This window comes from Ptychodera flava, unplaced genomic scaffold, assembly GCF_041260155.1.
Source record: "Ptychodera flava strain L36383 unplaced genomic scaffold, AS_Pfla_20210202 Scaffold_31__1_contigs__length_3010019_pilon, whole genome shotgun sequence".
Classification (NCBI taxonomy): Eukaryota; Metazoa; Hemichordata; class Enteropneusta; family Ptychoderidae; genus Ptychodera; species Ptychodera flava.
Window position 1 is genome coordinate 2,579,748 of NW_027248353.1, and position 21,081 is coordinate 2,600,828.

Here is a 21,081-nt window from a genome sequence, read left to right on the forward strand (position 1 = left end):
GCCGAATTAACGGGCTCGGCAAGCCTCGCCCATTATTTTTTGCTTTCCTGTCGCCCTTGCCCACAAATAAACGTTAATGGTCAGCGCGACGTCCGTTATTTCTATAATATATATATATATGTATATATATATATATATATATATATATATATATATATATATATATATATATATATATATATATATATATATATATATATAATTTAAACATTCAGTTATTCTGCGTTTTAATGAAATTGTTGACATGTCAGTTGTAAGATAGGAACTTAAAAGTGTCAATTCTAAAGTTTGAATACAGTATTGTGAATGAGCTGTGAATGTACTCCACTCTTTTTATGCATAAAGCAGATGTCCAGAACTGTTTTAAGAAAAATGTGATTGTGAAATATTAGTGCATGTTGCTTTTTAACACTGAATTGTCATAGAGGAAACAGAAAAGTTTCAGGAACTTGTCATGCTTTTCATATGAACTGCAGATTTCATAATGATCAATACACTTTGCAAAACAGACTTTGAATTTATAGACATCAAAATATATCTGACATAATATCTCTGATATATTAATTTACTGCGCCCTAAGGGCGCGCCGGAAAATATTAAACATCCAGATATTTCTAATATATATACATATCTGATATATGAAATCACGTAGCTTAAGGGCATGCTGAAAAATATTGTTTGATATTTTAAAGAAATGCGCCCGAAGGTCGCGCCGAATTATTTTAAACATACAAGCATGTCAGATATGTATATATATATATATATTTATATATATATATATATATATATATATATATATATATATATATATATATATATTACATATATATATATATATTTATATATGTCTGATATATTAAAGTTTTGCACTAGAGCGGGGTTCTGAAAAATGTCTTATTATTATTAAATACGGCTAGTTTTCAATCGGATTCGAACCCACAACATACGGCATCAGTCGCCTAGCTGAGAGGCCATAGACAGAACCGCTCGGCTAAATCTCCACTCCCAAATAAAAGAGTGGTTCAATAGCCGGCTAAGTTGTTACATTTTTCTGACTCAGACCGCTCAACACGTTGTAGAGTTCGTGAAGCACTCACGCACGCATGCTCACTATCATACATCGCACATACACACTTTATCGAAGCGAAGAAACGAATTTCATCGCTTTAACTGGGCGAACGATAACCTCGGGGACAAAAGTATGCGCCCGAAGGTCTCACCGAAAAATGCAACTGAATTATAAAATTTGTGGCTGGCACAATGCATTTTTCACAAGTATGAGCCATGTCGAAATTTAAAAACACACTGACCCCCCCCCCCCATTGGGCATTTCAAAAACAGGGTGACCCCCTACCACCAAAGTCAAAAATAGGGTGACCCCACCCCCCCCCCCATGAATCTACCGCCCCCCCCCCAGGCCGAAGAAACTGCCAGTCCCTTATGCAGCTATAATGCGATATAAGACATATGTCTGTGTTGCCATTGACGCCTGGTACGAATTGTTAATCATTACCTTAATTCGTCCGACTGATTGACATGCATACCTAATGAAGTATGGTGTCCAATCGGTAAACATTATTCCAATTCGCATTTGGGCCTGAAACGTTTTGAAATCTTCCTCGATAATCATGACATGAATACTAATATTTTTTAAGAAAACCACACATATCGTAGGAATTCAAATCACTGGATTTCAACGGTGCGAAATGTTTAGATTTTGAGTGAACCTATGACCTCATAAACGTTTTGAAGGTTACAGTACTGAACACTCAGCATTTGTGTACACAATTGTGACACACATCAACCCAATGAAGTGTTTTCGTTCACTGCATTTGTATACCTTTGTAAGACTAGACGTCTATTTTTTATCTGCCAGTACCTGGATAATACTCCTTATTCAGGATATGTGATGACAAGACTAACAACATTTCAACAGTCAGTTATCAGATTGGTGAAAGCCTACGGAACAGGTAAATCTTTTAGTTCACATTTTTGACTGGGTTGTATCTAAAGTATCCAAAACTGGCCTATAATAGTTAATATACATGTAGTCCCAACCTGGAACAGATTCTATATGCACAGTATTGCATGTATGCTATTATATGTTACAAGATGTAATGTGTGAAAACAGAGCAGAGAACAGGTGGCTTTGAATAGAACGAGATGGAAGTAGCTGTAGGCAATAGTGGACGCCATTTTGTTTGAAGTTGTGGAACACCAAGTTCCGCGACCCAAAAGAGTGTGATATGTCAAGTTTCCAAACACAGTCTAAAATGTTTTCCAACTTTGGGGAAAACGTTATCAAAATACCCTAAAACATGGAATTCGTCCGTTATGCATGAAACGATAATGAAACACTGGTACAGTGGAATTTGATTGCGTGTCTGGTTTGCCTTGCAGAGCTCGACAAGTCTACATGTTGCTTATCATTAGAAAAGTAAACATTTGCAACAAATTGAGTCTTTGGTGTTAGATTACAGCGCGCGGCGAACGTTTCCCAGACACTGTCTCGTCTACAATCACGACAGTCGTTTCAGCATGCCAACTAGCTTGGCACTGCACTACATACACATCAACGTTTTTTTTTAGATGTTTATTTTAATTTGGGAACTTAATGAAGAAACAAGTAAATTCTTCTCCTCCCGATGTCAGCAATCACAACAGTCCCTTCAGCAATCTATAGCATGTCCAGTGAAGTCTACTCTATCAACAAGTTTGACACAATACAACGATCATATTATCAACCAGAAAATTCTTAACACTCCTGCATGAAATTTTTTCCTGTTTTCTCTAAGTTTTGTCTCAGTCAAATGAAACTTTCTTCATGGACACTTCTCTCAAATACATGGTACAGCTACAAAATAGAAAAGAAGAAGTGTTGATTTTACACATACAGGTGCAATTAATTCTCAATCAACACAGTACATTTGTGCCATTAAATAACACACCAGTGTTTCTGAAATAATTCACTGTATTTGGCAAGTAATTCCCGGACGGCATCATACACGACAAGTGGAGAAGACGACGATATCAGATCTTTACCTTCAAAATTTTCTTCACCTTGCAGAAGCAATGTTCAACTAATTGAGGACTTTCTTCGAGATATAGATTCGACACTCGAAAAAATGCCAGTGTATCGTCGGAGTTGTATTTCCCAACTTTGATGATGTGTAGTGCAGTGTCGAACTTGTTGTGAGAGAGGTGGCATGCTGAAATGAATGTCATTGTAGAGCAGACAAGACAGTGTCTGGGAAACGCTCGCCGCGCGCTGTAATCTAACACCAAAGACTCAATTTATTGCAAAAGTTTACTTTTCTAATGATAAGCAACACGTAACAATTTACCCCATAGAATTGATCGTTATTTTGACCTTTCTCCCATGATTATCTAACACGTTCAATTACCGACAATAATATTCGAGCCCCACATACAAGACTTAGAATTATTCAACATAACATGACGTATGCAGTTACCAAACATTGGAACTCTTTACCACTTTCATTAAAGAAACTAGAATCCAGAAGTTTATTCATAACGGAATTGCATTCTTATTTACTAAATTAATTTTACAAACTCTAGTGTCATATTTATTTTAGGGACGGACCATTAGATCTTGGGAGGGGGGTGGTCAAAAACAGAAAAAAAAAATTTTCAGAGCAGAAAGTTAGGAAAAAAAAAATCTTCAAACTAGTTTGCAAAATAAAAAAAAAATAAATAAGAAGACAAAGGCGTAAAAAAAAATCTGCAAAAGTCTTCAAAATTTTGAATTTTTTTTAGATTTTGCCGACAGTAAGCAACTTTCTGTATTTTTAATACATCCTCCCGGCACATTTTTAATTTTAATTTATACATTTAGAGTGACTGTATCCCTTATACTGGAAGTTGTGATTATCTTATCTTTTCAGGACTTTTGTATTCTGATCACTTGAAAATTATGAAATTATAGAGCCTGTTTTCTACTTGTTTCCTGCGTACAAACCAAGCAGGTACACTAGGTAAAACATTGAAACTATGGTATGGTTGTCAAGACAGAAAGTTGTATTTGCCTTTTAAGATCAAGGTAAACAGATGCAGGCCACATCAGTTTCATTTTTTTCACAGCATTTTATTACAATGATGAATGCAAGAATGGGTGAACAAGTAGAAACACGTCAATAATGATAAAACAACATATCAAGTCATTATGTATTATTTTGCTTTTAAAAAGGCATTTTCAATTCTTTTTTCTCAAAAAGAGCCTCAAATAACAACAGCAACACATGTTTTAACATTCAACAATACACTACGTAGAATGCCATCTATCCAACAAATCCCAACACAAAAACACATAAAAGGGTTGAACTTTGAAAGTTTCTCGATAGCAAATACTGAATAAATCTGCATGGTTAATCGTTTTTGTGTAGCAAATTTCAAAGAAATTGGACAAGCCCTTTCAGAGAATACAGATTTTTTGACCATGAATGGCATAAATTGCCCAAAAAGACAAATATTGAAATTTCAACACATCTATACACATCCAATCAATTTGGACATGCTGCTACAGAGAAATAGATGTTTGGATCAAAAAAGGGCAACAATTGCTCTAAAAACACAAATATGCAAATTTCACTATATTATTTAGCTTATTTTAGCTTCTCAGCTTGTCAAAATCAATTGTAAATCATGAGATATGCATGATGTTTGGTGGGGTGAATGTAGGCATTTCACCAGGCAGTAGAAAGGGAAGCCAGGAAACCAAAATAGTCAATTTTCAAAACTATACGAAGCTACTGAGGAGCAAGAAGACCATGTTTCAGAGGAAGATGTGTAATCCGAAAAAAATGCTCCCAAAGTGCCACCAAATAACACCATTTTTATCTCTATTTTTCAAAAGCTCCAACAGCAGCAGGGGGACACCCCCCTCCTGACCTCCCCCGGCAAAAATACTCCCCAAGTGCCACCAAATAACACCATTTTAATCTCTATTTTTCAAAAGCTCCAACAGCAGCAGGGGGGACACCCCCCTCCTGACCTCCCCCGGCAAAAATACTCCCCAAGTGCCACCAAATAACACCATTTTAATCTCTATTTTTCAAAAGCTCCAACAGCAGGAGGGGGACACCCCCTCCTGACCTCCCCCCGCAAAAATACTCCCCAAGTGCCACCAAATAACACCATTTTATTCTCTATTTTTCAAAAGCTCCAGCAGCAGCAGGGGGACACCCCTCTCCTGACCTCTTCCCAGTGACCGCTTGCGTGGCCGCTTGTGGTGCTTGGCACCATATGTTTGCCCTCTTTATCTTCAGACAGCGACGAACGAAAAAAAAATTATAAATCTGAAAATTTACTCTGAAAAAAAAAATTGCACAGCTAATCTCAATTGGAAAAAAAAAATTTCAGAAATTTACAATAGTAAAAAAAAAAATTTCACAATTTCATTGTGACCACCCCCCCTCCCAAGGTCTAATGGTCCATCCCTTAGTGTTATATTTATATATTTGTTGTTGCTGATTGACACTTTATTTTTTTTATTACAATTACCGCTCATTTGCTGACACCCGTCTGTCTCATATACGTACGTATGATTGCTTTGTTATACTTTTTTCTTTGAGATTTGGGCCATGGACTAGATTAGTCTCTATGGACTATTTCCATGGTCCTCACCAGAAACATTGTAACGAGGTATACTTTGACATTTGTTTTTGTGTTGTAGTTATTTTTTTCTTTCTGGTGAAATAAATTTGATGATTGATGATTGATGATTAAACTTGTCGAGCTCTGCAAGGCAAACCGGACACTCAATCAAATTCCACTGTAATAGTTCGGTCGCCAAATAGGGACTTTATTTATGCAAAATGTCATGTAAGGGGTGGGACGTTGAAGGATTTTGTGTATCACACTCTCTCAGCTCATGCATCTGTAGTGCATGAGCCATGCTCCAAAGATTACAAGACCGGATGATTTTTGTTTAGTGTGTGGCTGTGGAAATGAACGCTGCCTTCGGATGTAGTGTCATTGACTTCCAGACAAACTAATCCGATTTCCTGTCACCAGTTGGCCATATTTATGCGTTTTTAAACATGGACAGACTGTCGTTTGCAATATTGGTTCAGTAGGTGTCGAACCGATAATGTCCCAGCAGAGAGAGTTTTAAGTTATAAACATATCTTATCTCAATGAATCAATATCAATGCGGCTTATTCTTTGCTCATCGATAGTCTGATACATAGGTTAGCCCAGAAGTTGTGCCAAGTAAATCCCTATGATACAACTGGAAAACTGGATGGATAGTATGAATTTAACGGATTCTCCACCAAGTTCATTTCCCCTCGCATGTAAGTTTTGCAAATGCAATAATTGATGACACGGCTAATATAGCTAGTGGCTTCAGTCAAATGTCTTGCTAGTTGAACAAATATCTCAAACTTATATTTCGACGACTTATTCATTGAACATTATTGATATTCACTCTACAAAAACAATAAATACGATAATTTTTCACCACTAATATTAAACTGTATCACACAAATATGAAATAGTATCTCCTGAACGAGAACTTTTACCCCAAAACACCAATTATTCAAATTGGCAGTAAGTATGCCTGCAACAGCAAAAACAATGAACGTGCAAATGTATGGCATAGTGTATTATCCTCGTACCAAATAGTGTATTATCCTTGTACCAAGTTTTAAAAGAATAGAGGCTCAGGCGTGTCTGAGATATCTGCATGGACGGACAGACTGAAGCTCGGAGCTTACAATCCATAAATACCCTCGTCCTTAGAGGACTTAAAGGTTTCCGATAACAGTTGATCAAGTGAGTACTATGCCATTGACGATGACTAGTTTATAAATATACGAGAATATTTATAAAATATTATCAGGAAAATGTTCAAAAAAACTGAATGAATGAAAACAAATAGAACTCGGGTAAATAGGAAAGGTGATGGCTAATGTAAATGCACATTGCTACCAATCGCAACGTTCACTCATTACTGCCGTTGATCAGCACTAGGATTACATAGGGTAGACGTAGTACTGATATGATTCATGAAGTTAGGGACTGGTCAGTTTCTTCGGCCTGGGGGGGTCACCCTGTTTTTGACTTTGGTGATAGGGGGGTCACCATGTTTCTGAAATGCCCAATAGGGGGGGGGGTCAGTGTGTTTTTGAATTTCGACACAGGCTCATCATTGCCTAAAATGCATCGTGTCAGCGACAAATTTAATCATTCAGTTCCTTTTTTCGGCACGCCCTTCAGGCGCGCAACTTAATAATCACACATATTTTCAGCACGCCCAACTTTAACATATCTGGCATACATATATCAGAGATATCAGTATGTTCAATATATTTTGGCGTGCTCTTCGAGCACATTACTTTAATATATCAGACATTTTTCAGCACGCCCTTCCTGTGCATGACTTTAATATACAAGAAATATATATCAGAGGTATCGGGATGTTTCATATTTTTCTCCGCGCCCTTTGGGCGCCATACTTTAATAAATCAGAGATATATGCCAGAGATATCTTGATGTTTGCTAAGTGAAAGTGTATCGTTATGAAATCTGCATTTCATATGAAAAGCATGACAAATTCCTGATACTTTTCTGTTCTCTGTATGGGAAATTCAGTATGAGAAAGCAACACGCACAAATATTTCATAATATATATTTGATAAAGTGACTTATTTTAGAGTTAGAAAAATGACAAGATATCTTTCGTTGTCATTGATGCAACTGTTTTCCTTTGTGTCTCAGGTTTTCTGTAGAATGATGCTTTTTTATGACCAAAATGACAGTTAAAAAGGCAGTTTTTGTCATTATTAGCTGTGCTTTTATGGTTTCAATGTTACAAGAAAAGGTCATCTCAGACACGGCACACTTCAGATTTAGCTAAAATTCCTCTCTATGGCTCCTCAGGAGATTTAATTGGATGGCTGGCAAGTCTTAACACCCATCAAAATTTTTGATTTACTGCTTTTTCCTCTTTGATATTAATGATTGACATCCATTTCTGTTCAGGACATCTGGTTAAGCATAGAAAATGTGAAATACATTCACAACTCATTCAAAATGTACTGTTTTCAAACTTCAACATTGACACTTTGAAGTTCCTATCTTACAACTGACATGTCAACAATTTCATTAAAACACAGAATGACTGATAAAATATAAATGTATGTAAAATATAAAACATATATATTAATACTAATTATATTACCATGCCCTGCCTGTCGCATTGTGATTGGTCGAGCTGAACCATGTGACTGACCACAAATACACAGTAATGGTCTGTTTATATGCCCGTGAATATGAATAATAAGATTAACAATTCAAAGTATCGTAACTTTACAGTTCAAACGTAAATCATAATCAATCACAAAATAAAATGGAGCACTTGTAGGTCAAGTTGAGATATTTTTTCTGAAAACATCTCCGGATTTGCCAATATTTTACAACGCGCGTGACTGTGCGTCGCGTAATGCTCAGTTTCTGGGGCCCAGTTGTCGTTCGCTCCTGAAATTTTCGGATATTTTGATAATATAATGGAAATAACAGACTCCGCTCTGACCATTAACGTTTATTTGTGGGCGCGGGCTCGAGGAAAGCCGAATTAACGGGCTCGGCAAGCCTCGCCCATTAATTTTTTGCTTTCCTGTCGCCCTTGCCCACAAATAAACGTTAATGGTCAGCGCGACGTCCGTTATTTCTATAATATATATATATATATATATAATATATATATATATATATTATATATATATATATATATATATATATATATATATATGTGTGTTGTGTGTGTGTGTATGTGTGTGTGTTTGTGTGTGTGTGTGTGTGTGTGTGTGTGTCTGTGTGTGTATTTAAATGTCCACCTTTTGTTTTACAGTTGTCGCGTGCGGGGGGGAGGGTCACCCTGTTTTCGAAATTTGGGATAGGGGGTCACCCTGTTTTAAAAATTTGGAATAGGGGGGTCAGCCACTTTTTGACGTCGGCAAAAAATAATCCATCGCCCCCCCCCCAGGCCGAAGAAACTGACCAGTCCCTTAAGCCAAACTTGAATATTACGATTTTATGTTTGTATGGAACCAACTCATGTTGCAAAATTATTGCATGTTTGTCGCTGCGACAGTTTGTTTTAATCTATTTCCATTCTGCGCAGTGTGATAGTTTGAAAAGCAAATACCGATTTAAAGCACAGACTTCCGCTTCACTTTAATAGTGAGTGAACTGAGCCAAAAAACCGAGGACAACTCAAGTAACAGAACAAAGGAATAGTCTCGGCACACCATGGGTATGCCATCGGCCTACATTTATTTCATTTAATGTCAACATTTAGTGTAAAAATATTGGAACCGTTGCATTTCGACCGTAGACTACCAATGTCATGAGAGCCTGTAGGCTTCAGATTTCTGTTTTTGTATCATAGCCAGTGTGCGGTGTATTAAGAGTGTCCCAGTTAAACAGGACACAGACTAAATGTCATAATTACTAGTAGAAATCTAAGTTTCCAATCATGATCTGACATTTTTCATGAGATTGTATCTTTTGAGATTGCCACTGAGATTGTCGGTTATACACTTCAGTTGCAGAACCTTGCCAGGCTTTCCACAAAGACTTGTTTACAAAAGTGTCCAGGGGTGAGCATTTCTTTGAGAGGCTTTTCGTGTGACCTGAATGCCATAAATCAATGAAATGTCGAGGTGCAGTGCTTGTATGAAGTAAACAAGTTTTATCGCGTTACTTAGATTCCAATAAATGGACCCAATTGAGAATCACACACCGGTACATTCAACTTTGACACACAGAGAATGACAAGCAAACAAGTATCGTCAGTACCGAAAGGTTGCTCTGAAAAAATAGAAGTTTTAACGCGAGAATGTTTGATTGTCGGGGAAATGTGTAAAATCGCAACAATGGGTGATCCCAATAATCAGGCATTCCTTGGTAACACGGTTATTCCCTTTAACGATCTTCAAACTTGCGACATTGTCGTCCATTAGATTTTTCTAACTCGTAAATTTATACCAAGGCTATTATTTTGTGTGGTTTTATAAATCTTAATGTTGAAAATCTATCTTGGAAATGAAGGATCGTCCAGACTATAGTTATAAATGTGGGCTTTATGTTGACCACCTGTTCCTTTAAAGAACAGTGAACAGATCAACCTGAAGAGGGTAAATGACCGAGTGTGCAAGTATGACATGTCGTACCCCAGCAGACGAATGATAAGATAGTTACTCCGATAAATCTCCATACCATCCAATCGGCCGATCAAAATGTTAGATGTGAACCATCAATTGACAAACGTGGTGCTTTCAAAGACCAGTGTATGCTTGTACACCTGTTTGAAAATGTTGAAGGAAAACTGCCTTCTCAAAAGTCACCGACTGAAACCAATGTGTTGCATATTGATAAATACACCCCTCTAACCTCTCAATGGATGCTAATTTGCATACAGAGGTCAGCGTAGGTATACATGCAGTTACAGCATTCTTCGATCCGTTACATGATTTGATCGTCCATTCCTTTGAAGTTTAAAGATCTCCACGCAGGTTTTGACCATTTCGACCATCAATGCTGCCATTAATCCGTATCCGTTTCAAACTCTGAGTAACCCAAATAATTTAATGCACCCCTCATTGAGTCAAACAATTGCTATTGCGAGAAAAGTCAATAATTCGGCTGTGCAAGAACATGTCTGTTAGCTTTCTTTGATGGACCTGCTTCATGACTTTGTAACTTCCCATGTGGCTTATGGGTACCGTTTTGTTTCTAGCCATGTGAGTACTTCACATATGGTTTGTGTTCAATCATGCAAATCATCACAACGCCAAGAGAATTCATGTATCTTGTACAAACTATGATCGAAAAATATATCTTATGCTACGCATCTTCAAAAAACATCGCACAATGTTGTAGGCCTACATTCCTGAAGGTGAACATATTCTGAATTGACTAGTTACTCCACTCTTAGGGAGGGACGATAATACAATTCTAGCCTAAAGGGGTATTATCGACCTATTCATTAATACTGCACTAATTCAGTTTCTAGTGTTACTTGGGGTTAAACGTTTTCTTTCGGATAGAAGCTTAATAAATGAAAATTGTGCGGGTCTAATTTCTAGGCGACTGATGCCGTATGTTGTGGGTTCGAACCCTATTGAAAACTAGCCGTATTTTCTACCCTGGGTTGGTAACTCTGCTGGTGGACAGAATTGTCCCCGGGGTTATCGTTCGCCCAGTTAAAGCGATGAATTCGTTTCTTCGCTACGATAAAATTTGTATGTGCGATGTGTGATAGTGAGCATGCGTGCGTGAGTGCTTCACGAACTCTACAACGTGTGGAGAGGTCTCAGTCAGAAAATTCTACACATGTCTCCAACGTAATTTCGTGAGCCTGTATCATTACATTATGGTCATTTCAATGACTGGTCTATCTGCAAACAAGTTACCAGACCTATAGAAATAGAATGGAGATGATTGACCCTGTCATTTTAGAAGACATGTATATGACCTCATGTGCAACTTATGGATCTAGAATGAGACATGGGGGACGCACGTCAGGTGTACCACTAACGACTGGTACCAATGGTTAATCATTGCCTTATACCGCCGGAAATGTTACAGCTCATTGTACTGAAGTGTGGTGTCCCATCGGTAAAATTGTCTTAATATTCCCATTCAGGCCGAAAAGTATGAAATGTAACTCGTTATCATAGCATAAATTCTGAATTTTATTCAGAAACTGACTCTTAATAAAAAGACAACTCATATCTTATGTATTGAAAGCACTGAAATATAAGAGTCAAACCGTTGGATTTTGTCTGAATCAGTGACCCTTAAACGTTTTCATCGTTACAATGCTGAACACCTAGCGTTTGTTTACATCTACTCGCTGAAGTGTTTTCTTTCATTGCGTCTGTGCATGTTTTAAACACAAGACGTCTAGTTTAATCGGTCGGTGCCGGGATATCAGACTCCATATTCAATAATGTGTACCATGCTCATAACATTTCAACAGCAAGTAATAAGATTGGTGAAAGGCTAAGGCCAGGTGAATCTCATGCTTTCCCATTTTTGATGGGGCTATATGTGAAGAATTCATAGCTTGCCTGTGACATTTAAGATAGCTGTTGCTGTGGCTTGATTAGATACCTGTGAATATTGTCTAAACCTTGAACAGGTTTTCCATGCAAACCATCACCTGTATGGTACTAGACCCATATGTTAATAGACGTGAATGTGAAAAAAATCACAGCTAGCGGATGTCGTAAAGTACAAAGCAAGTAGCTGCAGTAATTGTGAACACCAGCTTGACTGAAATTGAATACTGTTAATGTTATTCGCTTCACAACTTTCGCTTATAGGGGGGGAGTTCTGGACTTTCAATCAAATACTGTCGGGGTTTTCTTTAGTCCTTGTCCGGTTAGATGTAATACATCACGTTGCCAAAATAACGACGCAGCAGTTGTAAACAGATCTTATCAAAATGATCAATAACAATGCGGCTTATTCTTTGACCTTAGATCTTGCGATACACATTCAAAAATTATATTACGTACGCATATGTTACATCCACAGAGTTTGATTTTAACGGATTCTCCACCAAGTTCAGATATCCTTTCATGTCTTTTTTTCATTGCAATAAATGATGAAAAATTCTGACGCAGGCAAATCGTTCAAATCAAGCGGCCTGCCTGAGTCAAATGCATTGTGGGGTTAAAGGTATCTTAAACTTCTGTTTTGACAGCTTCTTCATTGAATATTGTATCAATATTCGCACCTACAGAAGCTCAAAAATGCAAACTTTTTCTAAGTACTGTGACGTAGCCATTCGATATGACTTGAATTTATGGCAATAACTGTGACCTATAGTAACCCTTTCTCCACGTGGTGCATCGTGAGAACGATTCCCTTGTTTATTTTCGTGATCTTTTGATGTAACCGTTCATCCGTCTTTAGTGAACGTATTGTTTTGACAACTGCTTAAGTCCTTAGCATTGACCGGACACTTAAGGAAGACCTCCTGCGTTATGTTGACAGATGTTGCACGTATGCCGACTGCCGTTAGTTAATTCTTTGGATAATGATAGACGAATACCAAAGTCATGACAAAGCCAGATATTTACCCCATATAAACTCTGTATTTTAGTGTGTTAAAGTACTGAACCTGTTGCGACGCTCGAGACGACACTGACCGTGATCGACGCCTATTATTAGACCAGTGTGAGACATAGAAGTTTTACCATGTAACTTATGTTACTCAGCTGAATAAAGTGCTACGACTTAGAGTATATTTGTGTACCCGTTGCCGTGTCCACTGCCTGACGCTCTCTGCCACAAAGTGCACGTACCCCGACAATAGCTATATCACAACCACGCTACGTGACAGTACACTTAAATTGTAGGCTACCATTAATTTACGTCATTGTTGTGCCATGTTTTCTGGCGTAGTTCTCGTTCCTTGGCTCAAGTAACGATCGCACAGACTTTTTAAACCACATTTGTAAGCAAATAGAGACTGTGTGTGTTTGGTGATTATCATTACATGAAACAGGTAAAAATAACTTTATTCAGTGTTTGATTTCCAATCGATCATGATAAATCTATAAAAACGAACTAAAGGAGATCAAATTTCATACTTTACCTTCGATCTTGACATTGGTGCCAGTGACACTTGGGCAATGTGTTCAATCTTCCCCTGCATTCCGCTACATGCGTAACACACAATTATCCTGTGGAATTTTAATGTGAATTGAAAGTAATTTGATCACAATATGAATACTTGCAACACATTACAACATGCTTAATAAGTAGTAAAAAATAACATCTATCATCCAAAAATGCGTGTAATGCTATCTTGTTTCAATGTGTGTAATAGGCTTGGGTTTAACATTGGAGATCGCGATCAGAGGCAACAACTAATACTGATACATACACTTTTATCAGAAGATTAGTTCGTCTTGTAGTGGACGTTGTTGCGGGATGTTGATAGAGAAACGTTTTTATAGCTCCGAAAAACATAATGTCATGCGGTATGAGACGAAAGGAAATGCTACACTTTCTTTCCAATTCACAGCATGATTTTGTTCTTATTGGTGAGGAAAGTTTAACGAAAGAAACTATTGAGAAACTTGAACCTTTTAAGACATTTAATAAATATGACCTGTGATGGGTCTGTTCAATGTGGTGTAATCGAGGTAAAATGCGGTTTCTATGGGACTAGTCAGTGACTTCTTTGATTCAGTTGTTGTTGATTGTTTTGAATGTTACTGATTGTTTGTTGATTGTCAGTTGATTGTTTTGATTGTTTCTATTAATGCTTTATTCACGACTCATGGTCTATATTTTAAGAAACCAGGAACTTAAAAGGCGTTTCTCATTTTTGCTTACCTTATTTGTAGGAGGAATGTAGTGTATTGTACCATCTGATTGAATATTTCGCAATAGAGTATTTTTATGCAAGTCGTCGTCATAATAGTATGATCAAAATATGAAACTGAATCATTTTGTAACTCAAGAAGAAAAAAAATAGTTCTGGACAAAATTAAACACCTTTTCAACTTGCACGCGACTTTCACGTTAATTTCAATAAGTAGTTTTCAATTATTAACATATCAAATTTGTTAAAATTCTGTGGTCATGCATGAATTATTTTAGTGTGCAAAAGCACCCTACAAAAGCCTCTGTAATATAATGCTGCAACGAAATTATGTGGCTATGCATGGTCAAATTAATATTTGTACGAACAAAATCTTGCGTGTTAGTCACTTTCAAATGACTAACATTTAGCATTCTCAAGGCCATTATTTTGAACCTGTTCAACATTTTGACTTGACTCTAATTTCCATTTCCGGTATTTATGTTGCGGCGTTTTCTGCAGTGTACCCTAACCCCAATTCTTGGTCAGCCCGCTCCTTCAATAGCATGGCATCGCTACGTTTGTGCAAATCAACTTTTGCGTTAAATGTGTGCATACTATCGTTATGTATGTATTTATGTTGAACTAATAGTTTTTATGAACTTATTTTGCTGTAGACCGTGGTTACTGGTAAAATTACATTAAAGCAAAACTGAGTTGGTGGTAATCTTGGCACAGAGATGTCTTCAAAGGAAAGTAGTTTTCGAGGTACAAGGTTAGTACATCGTTGTGGTCACTTGTTTCAACATGGTATTCACAACTTCTCTTCTTTATTGCGCGTTTGGTGTTTCGTACGTTGTTGTCTCGCCTTTTACCTTTTTGGATAGCCTTGTTTGTTCCAGTCACGAAGGATTGGCACCGCTGAAAACGCGTGTTAATGAGTATATACAAAAGCGAAGCGAGACCCTTTAACCTACCAAATTTCTCCCCGTTCAGTTATCAGCTACTCATTTGAAAGACGTATCTCATGGAAAAATGATATCAATCTTCTTCATATGTGCTGCATAGTGACAGTATAACATTTTATTGTTGCAATGTGTTTCATATTACAGTGACAAAGAACGTCCGGCTGCATTGGTCGTCTGCTCGTACCTAGGCTGGCCAATCACGGGTGGAGTGGCCGCTGCTGTTCGTCAACTCATTTATTATTTGCATGCGATAGGGTTGACAATCTTTTGCACTGCCTTCAAAGTAAATGATGAAGAGCAGAACGAATTTCTCAAATCTGGCATCAATCTCGTTTATCCAAACCCTCCGCGTTTATACCGCCGAGATAAGCAAGAAATTACATGGCTTCAGGATCATAGGACATTTTTTCCTGACATCAGCAAATTAGAGTCAGTTAAAATGGTCTGCAGTTTTAGTATGGTGACATCAATACCTGCTTCCGCTATAAGAGAGAATGTCTTCCCTGGCGCTTCATTTTACGTTGTAAACCCGTATAAACTTGACACCCCTTTGAGCATTCTCGGTTACGATGAATATCGATACAAAATTTGGAAAGAGTATGCAATAGAAAGTAGCAAGGATGCAAAAGCTGTATTTTCGATTGGTTCGGAAATATTTGACCACTTTGATGACTACTATCAACGTGTTGATGAGGTGATATATCACTTTTCTTTAATGCTTACGCCGGATGACGATCTTTTCGATCTTAAACGCTCCACTAAAATTCCGACCAGTGGCAAATTTCAGATTTTGATGTTCGTTGACGAAGTTGATATTGAAGAGTTATCGAGCCAATCTGAATTAGCACAAGTTATGAATCACGTTGCTGAATCTTTTCATGGGGTTCAAAAAGAACCTCCAAAGTGGGTCATTGTTTCTATACCGAAAGGTCGCGAGGATGATTTAAAAAGTAAATTAAATCCTAATTCTCATCCCTATCTTAAAATTACATACAAGTCATTCGAAGTTTCCGAAGCTATAAACCTGCTTCAGGAATCACATTTACTTGTTGTGCCGCCATCTTCCATCAACTCGGTTAAATTGTCACTCTCTGCAATTGCGATCGGAATCCCACTTCTTGTACCGCAGTATTCGTCTAGTCAAAAGGCAATCGACGAGTATTTACCTGATTTAGACGCATACGAAAGCGCTGTTGATATGAAAAGTGACGACAACGAACTTTTGAGTAAAATAAACGGGGCTATTACAAATTACTCTCGGTACACTGCGAAGGCTGTGGCATTAAGGAAAATGCTGAAGGTAAAGGCTAAGAAACTATCAGACGATGTGAAAAAGATGTTGATTAATTTCATAAATCAGCATGAAGATTTCAACCTTGCCAACACAGGGGAAGAAGCACCTGAGAGACCAGGTAGGCATCTTTTGAAGATCCACAACGACCTTCTCACTTCAGTAGCGATATCAAATTTTCTAATCACATGTGTGATGTCCACTTTATGATACACATATTTGCACTGCCATTTCCCTGAACTATTATAGAAGGGCATCCTAATATTCTTTGTGCCATAGGTATATGTACCTACTTCCTTGCTACACTCCAGTTTGGCTGTCGTGTTGTATAAATACAACGGAGCTTTAGTTAAATAATATTCCATTGTCACCTTTCCCTATTCCTCGACCTATGCACATTCCTATTCTGAAAATGCGTTCTTAGTGTTTTGCGACATATTCCTCATAACAGAGAGTAATGCATACTGTTTTACATTTGTTAGGTCTAAGACAGCACCTTGTTGACGAAATGTAAATTTAGCCATTACAATACTGTTTTCTTTTAAACTTGCTAACGCTGCTAATAGTACCCTTTTTCTCTGTGTGTATTTCAAAATCAACATGTAAAGAAACTGTTACCCCACATTGTTGCACAAGAACGCACAAGAATTGCTGAGGTCGAACCACACTTGACAAGCGAAAAACTGTTTTTGGTCTCCAAAGTTGTCAGTTCCGTGCTGTAATGTGGACTTTGGAGAGTTTTAAGAAATGTATGCCATGATTTTTGTGCTTTAATGTCTATGAATGAATGAATGAATGAATGAATGAATGAATGAATGAATGAATGAATGAATGAATGAATGAAAATGCCAGTTTTCCGTTCTTTTGTGCTTCATTAGGTCGACGAAATTTACGGTCACGCTATTGTAAATCCACAAATGTTTACACAGAGGCAATATTTTGACTGCGACTATAACACTATTTAGTTATTAAGCACCAAACACATCATATTTTGCTCAAAAATCGCTTTTTTTGCAAATATTTATTCAATTTAATTAATTTGTTAACCCAAATTAAAATATTGGTTGGATTCACCTTTTCGCTTGTCAAGCAGTCGAAAGTTGCGTGATAAAGAAGTGTTAATTTATGCAAATGTATGCAAATCACCCGATTTCCTGGCTTCTTTTTCCTCCCGATTTCAAGATTTCGAAAGAATTTAACTCCACTCTGGCTGGTCAAATTTTCTGAAATTTTCACATTCAATTCTTTAAATGCTATATAACAAAACAAGTATTTTGTTTGGCAATAAAGTTCTTACATTTTTAATAAGAGGCATTTTAATTTTGCTTATCATGATTTCAATCGATTTTTTTAAGTGTCAGTCTTTAAACCCCTAACATTTTAGGATGAGGATAGATAATCCCAAATAAAATAGCCGTTTTTTGCTACATATATACTCTTCTTTCAAGTAAAATATTACATTTCAGAAAATAGTGTCAAGTTTTTGACTTAAATTAATTTTTATCATTAATACCAAAATTGAGGGTTTTTACCCCAAATATACACCCACTTCGTCCTTTGAGTAAACAACTGCTACCATTCTAAACTTTAGAGTCTCTGATTTTTGAAAATATATGGTATGAGTGGGTTTCCTTGTCATCTTTGATGAGAAAGAATGCTTTGAAAAAAACTCTGTTGGCAACATGCAGCTCCACCTTAAAGCTAAACTTTGCGTTCGTCGCCATTGTTTTTAACAAAGTTCTGTTAACATGTTGTCACTCTTAATTAGCAGTTTTACAAGCTTGCATTCGACTTCAAACCACCCTGTCGAAGAAAATACAATACGATACAGATAATGGGGCTAATGTACGTAAATATTTCCCTTGAAAATTTAACGAGTTATGAAGTCGGCATTCGTGTTTTTCCACGAGTTTAAGTTGGAATTCCTGTTTTTACACGCGTTTAAATGGTTCCTTTTTAATTGTACTACATATTGTCAGACAAATGTAAACACGGTGAAGTGCCAAGTAGAAGTCACCAAAACCATACCTATGACACGGAGTCTGAGGAAAAATCAGATATTTACACGTACTTAGCGATATTATAAGAAGTACGACAGACGCACCATCAGGTTTCATCATAAGGGTTATTGTGTGTGTACATTAATTGAACACATGAATTGGCAGAATGTTTATTTCTATTTTACTGTACATTCACAGGTCCTAAGTTGCCTGGAGAGCGCTCAAATGGATCAAGTGTTAATCCTTTTCCTGACGAATCGCAAAGTGATTCAGAAGCCAAGAGACCGGGGCTTGGAGCTGGTATGTACAATCACAATTGTGTTATAATTATATGAATGACAGCTCTCGATCCATTCCAACTTTTCCCCACACAGAAACTGGGCAGTTTGGATTATTCATACCTATCTTAATCCTACTGTTCGTAATGTTTATGTCGTAAACACATCTATCGCACACTTTAAACACCTTTCCCGGGTTCTTGAACCCGGTTGGTCAAAATTGGCTGTTCTGGCCTTTTTGTTCACCCCTCTTAAAATGCTTGGATAGTTGACTTGGAAAACAATTAACATTAAAAGTTTCATTAGCAATTAAGCCAAACACCGGAGACATCATGAGACACGAACAATCGCAACAACACCAATTCAAAGAAAAGTCAAATTTGACTCCACAAACAGCAAAATACAAAAACCTGAAAGCTATCTGAAGCTGCTAAACTCGCACTTCTAGAGATACCCTTTCAAACAAGGAAACAAAACATGTCGCGTGCCCAAAGAATCGCGATAAACCAGCTTGCAAACAGTAGACCAATTACCATAAAAACCCTTCGACAAGGGTCGGGTTTTGTCTTTGTCAACACAAAAGATTACGTACACGAATACGAAAGGCAATTACGCAACACTAAGTATTATACACAACTAGCCAGTGACGACACAGAACAAACAGTAAACAAAGTACACGAACTATTAAACAAAATGTACGAGAACAAACACATCGATCATGATACTTGTAAGTATCTTGATCCAGAAAACATAAAATCCGTACCCCGCAGTGGTACTTATTGCCTAAAAATACACAAACCTCGGCAAAATTCTAAAACTTAGTAAAAGACACACTATTCAAAACAAAATTTACTGAAGTAAAGAAACATAGAACAAACAAACTGAACCACCAAACGGACTCACAACGAGACCCAAACATTAATATACTTGCCTCGCTACTCGAAGAGCAAGACCACTAAAATGCATTAAAATAATTTTTCACAAACACAAACTAAGGAAAGAATCTACACTGCGACTGATGAAAAACCACACTCGGGTTTCGAAACGCAAGCGTCAAAGGGCCACTCTATCAACTCTGTAACACAATAGGTCCGGCTGCGTCTCGCCATAAGCTTTCCCCACACAAACAAAACATTACCGTACACACTGATCCAAACTTCCCTACAAATATCCGAGGCGAAACAAACATTTTGTTAACACAAACAATCGGATAAGAATGTAGGAACACATTTTTGAAACGAATCAAACACAAACTCGACACAAAAACATTTTGGATAGTTAGGTGGGAGCCTCTTTCACACTTTTTACATTCATTGCTCTTGTGTGGGGGGTTGTCAACCTGATGTAATCGCAAATCCTCAGATTTCCATCTGATATAAGTATGTACGTACACAAGAAAAGTAAACTCATGAATTTTAATAGACGGGGTGGCTGAGACCAATTTCAATCAAGATTGGTCACAGCCACCCCGTCTAAGTCTGTGTGGGGAAAAGTTGTCATGCAAGCGGCGTTGCCATGCTTTGCAATTCCTTCACTTAAGACTTAAATTCGTAAGTTTGCCATCGTTTGTTGCTTTCAAGAGTTACAAGTATGCAGCAAATTGCTTCGTGCAACTGACTAATTAATATTTGGATCGAAGGGTCGAATGGACTAAATGCGTTGTGTACCAGCAACGTTTTTTGTAGTTCGGATATCGAAATGCAAGATGGAAATTATAATGACTCTCACCATATCATTCAACTCGCATGTTTAGAAATCTATAAAATCAGAAGATCTCCAAGGTTGACTGTTAAACATTTGGACATTAACCCTTTCACTAGGCTAGACACATTATCTAGATAAGGTTACCTTAATTTCCATTGATAAACACAGCTTTAATTGCTCAACATGTCTACAGGTCAAATGTCTCCTGGAGATGATAAATCCAGATGCCAATCAAAACTTGATAAAGAAGAAACAGGGACAAAAAAGCTTAAGCTGAAAAACGGTCAGTACACCTTATATCTTTTGTGAAAAATATTTTGAAAGAACTTGCTAAACGTCTTTTGTATGGAAATCAATGGAAAATGAACGCGCAACTATTCTCAACTCGACACCTCCCCCCCTCCCATGTGTAGAACATAAAACATAAACCTTGTTTTTTTGGCATTTATCTGAATGTAATCCCGTGTTCTTAAGACATGTGTCTGAAACGAGT

The 21,081-nt window shown here is 37.3% G+C and overlaps 1 protein-coding gene across 1 annotated transcript in view; it reads left to right on the forward strand.

Moving 5' to 3' along the window:
- The first annotated feature begins 1,791 nt into the window (after nt 1-1,791).
- LOC139127419 (uncharacterized) overlaps nt 1,792-21,081 on the forward strand; it is a 146,456-nt gene continuing 127,166 nt past the window's right edge. Inside the window, exons 1-5 of the mRNA XM_070693342.1 lie at nt 1,792-1,970; nt 15,025-15,122; nt 15,460-16,727; nt 18,805-18,906; nt 20,782-20,871. Of these exons, the coding sequence (XP_070549443.1) occupies nt 15,088-15,122; nt 15,460-16,727; nt 18,805-18,906; nt 20,782-20,871 (1,495 nt within the window). The 5' untranslated portion in view covers nt 1,792-1,970; nt 15,025-15,087. The remainder of the gene's footprint in view (nt 1,971-15,024; nt 15,123-15,459; nt 16,728-18,804; nt 18,907-20,781; nt 20,872-21,081) is intronic.